Consider the following 2605-nt stretch of genomic DNA (forward strand, 5'->3'; position numbering starts at 1 on the left):
AGTAATGTTTCTATAAAGGACTAGATAGACATGAGGCGGCCATGACTCGACCACATTGGAACACAATGATAATCTATGTTTAATAGAACCATAAATATCCCTCAACAACTACTAGCTACACCTCTCATCCATCCAAGCTTATTTTTTGTCCCGTTTTACCCTACAAACTTTGAACAAAATGTCCAAAGAGTAAATTACCTACTCCATAAGTGAACAATTCTAGGATAATGGTCCACTATCATCTAGCCTAAGTGTCGAATCTTATCTATCCACATCATCTTACCTACCTAGCCACCTTTCTGTGTGAACACAAGAATGTCAAATGCTCAAGCTACTTAATCATGGATACTCTTCATAATGTGGACCATACAAACATGGGCTGGAAAATTGTTATCTAACAAACACCCATCAAAATAAGCTTGATTCCAAGGTAGCATTATTACTTAATGGTATAAAAGGTGTAACCCAACGGTGGATCTTAAAACCCCTTTACTTCAGTAAGAACACACAGCTTTTTGACAATCTCATTGAGCCAACTCTTTGATATTCCAAAATAACCATCAATAAATCCAAACATATGACAAGAATGTGAACCGAGGTTAAGAGCATGAATGCGTCTATGCCATGCAATAGCCCACGACCAGCTCATCAAAACATCATGCAGACTGCATAATAAACTTGAAGACAAAGCCCTGAACAGTTTCAACACCCTACATCATCACTGATCATGAAAACCCCTCCAATCCTCTACATACACACACTAGCATTTTTGATGGCACACAGGATATAGATGGAGTGATCAAACAACCAGTTCAAGTTGATCCGAGGCTTGAAGCCGTTTCGAAAGCTGCGGATGTGATTGCTGCTACAAACTCCGGATAGCTTATTTGTCCGTCACCATCTGTGTCAGCTTCCTTGATCATTTCAGTGAGCTCCTTGGCTGAAAGGGCATGTCCCAGGCGGGCCATGGAGTGGGCTAACTCTGCTGCCGTGATGTAACCATTACCATCCCTGTCGAAGGCACGGAAGAGAGCCTGTAACTGCTCCTCTGTGTATGGCAGCCGATCCTTGCTCAGCTCAGGCGCCAGCAGATCTATAAACTCTTGAAACTCGATCAAGCCATTGTTGTTGGTGTCGGCTCTCTGCAAGAGAGCTTCTAGTTGTTGCTGATTGGGCTTCAATCCCAACGATCTCAGTAGCGAACCGAGCTCCAGCTCCGTAAGACTGCCATCGCCATCTCTATCGAACTTGCAGAAGATCTCCTTTAGTTCATCTAGCTGCTCTTGATCGAGAGTGGAGTTTGTCATGGCGTGGTCAGCTGCAAAATCGAGTGAACGCTTGCGCAAGGAAACTCCCCCTCAATCTAGAGTCAGAAGAAGTAAAAAAGCTTCTCTCTGTTGCATACACTCAAATGATGTGGCCGGTTTTGGGTTTTGTGTTGAGAAACTGATCATTCTCTGCAACACACACCATGGCATCGATCATTCATCTAATCTTTTGATCAAAAGCCAACCAGACTAATGCAAGGCTAAGAGACTGAAGGATCAGCAGAAATAAAAAGGTATAAACACATCAATAAGCTAAAATCCGGAATAGGATCTAAACACGTAATAACTGCCAAAAGCCATTTTAACAGGCTAAAAACCCAAATCAAAAGAGATTAAGGGCCAAACACTTACACCAAAATAGATTAAGGGCTTAAGACCTAAACCAGAAGAGATTAAGAGGGCCAAAGAACTAAGCCAAACGGGATTAAATCTGAAGACCGAAACCAACAGAGGTGAAGAGCTAAACACGATGAGTTTGATGGTCACATACCTGTTAATATTACAGCCGGGATATGCATAAAAACGCAGGGCACCAGAACGGATTTGGTCTGCCGATCTTTTCTTTGCTGCAGGCAAGCTATGGCGCAGCACATTAGAAGTAAGTATTTGGCTTTTCAGAAGGCGCCACATCCATCAGGGTGAGGGAAACCACAGATAAACAGTTCGGAGAGACCCAACAACAGAGACTTGCGAGCAAGAGAAAAGGTTTGAAAGAAGGGGTTGTCTGCAGAGAGAGGCTCCGTCCAAGCTATGGCGCCATCGCCAGAGACAAAAGAGGGGGGGTTTGGTGTGGCGCCGGCTGATACACATTAGCATCAGGTACTCCCGTGTAGAGTCAAAAGGGAAATGTTCGACTGGGGGACCGAGTCCATGTGCTCTTACATTTCTAACGCGCCATTTTCATGTGCTCTTACATTTCTAACGCGCCATTTTCCCAAAGTCCCATTTCTTATGACCTCTTTGATGTGAGAACACCCTCTCTAGCTCATTGCAACCTTTCCAAATTTTATCTTTTTCCTCTTTATTCACTCTTCCCACCTCTTTGATGTGAGAACACCCTCTCTAGCTCATTGCAACCTTTCCAAATTTTATCTTTTTCCTCTTTATTCACTCTTCTCACCACTACTGGCCAATTGATTTGAGCCCTTGAGGACAAGTTCAATGATTGCTCAGTCTCCTACAAAGAGGAAGGGAAATGATCTTAGAGGTTGTGCCTTCACAATTCCCATCCTACATGGATTCTCCTAATGTCTCATCTCTACACCTCTCTCATTTCT

At 43.4% G+C, this 2605-nt stretch overlaps 1 protein-coding gene across 1 annotated transcript; it reads right to left on the reverse strand.

Annotated features, from left to right (window-relative positions):
* Positions 1-527: 527 nt before the first annotated feature.
* LOC147641061 (putative calcium-binding protein CML11) lies at positions 528-2155 on the reverse strand. The gene is made up of 2 exons (XM_086817787.1): positions 1819-2155; positions 528-1457 (listed from the first exon to the last, which is right to left on the reverse strand). The coding sequence occupies exon 2, from the start codon at positions 1305-1307 to the stop codon at positions 813-815; it is 495 nt and encodes a 164-aa protein (XP_086673913.1). The 5' UTR covers positions 1308-1457; positions 1819-2155; the 3' UTR covers positions 528-812.
* Between the last annotated feature and the right edge of the window lie 450 nt (positions 2156-2605).

The sequence above is a fragment of the Cibotium barometz genome, chromosome 2, assembly GCF_041138505.1.
Source record: "Cibotium barometz isolate CiBa-2024 chromosome 2, ASM4113850v1, whole genome shotgun sequence".
NCBI lineage: Eukaryota > Viridiplantae > Streptophyta > Polypodiopsida > Cyatheales > Cibotiaceae > Cibotium > Cibotium barometz.

Excerpts from the sequence above, each read along its gene's own strand:
- LOC147641061 (XM_086817787.1), bottom strand. The coding sequence starts at position 1,307 with ATGACAAACTCCACTCTCGATCAAGAGCAGCTAGATGAACTAAAGGAG.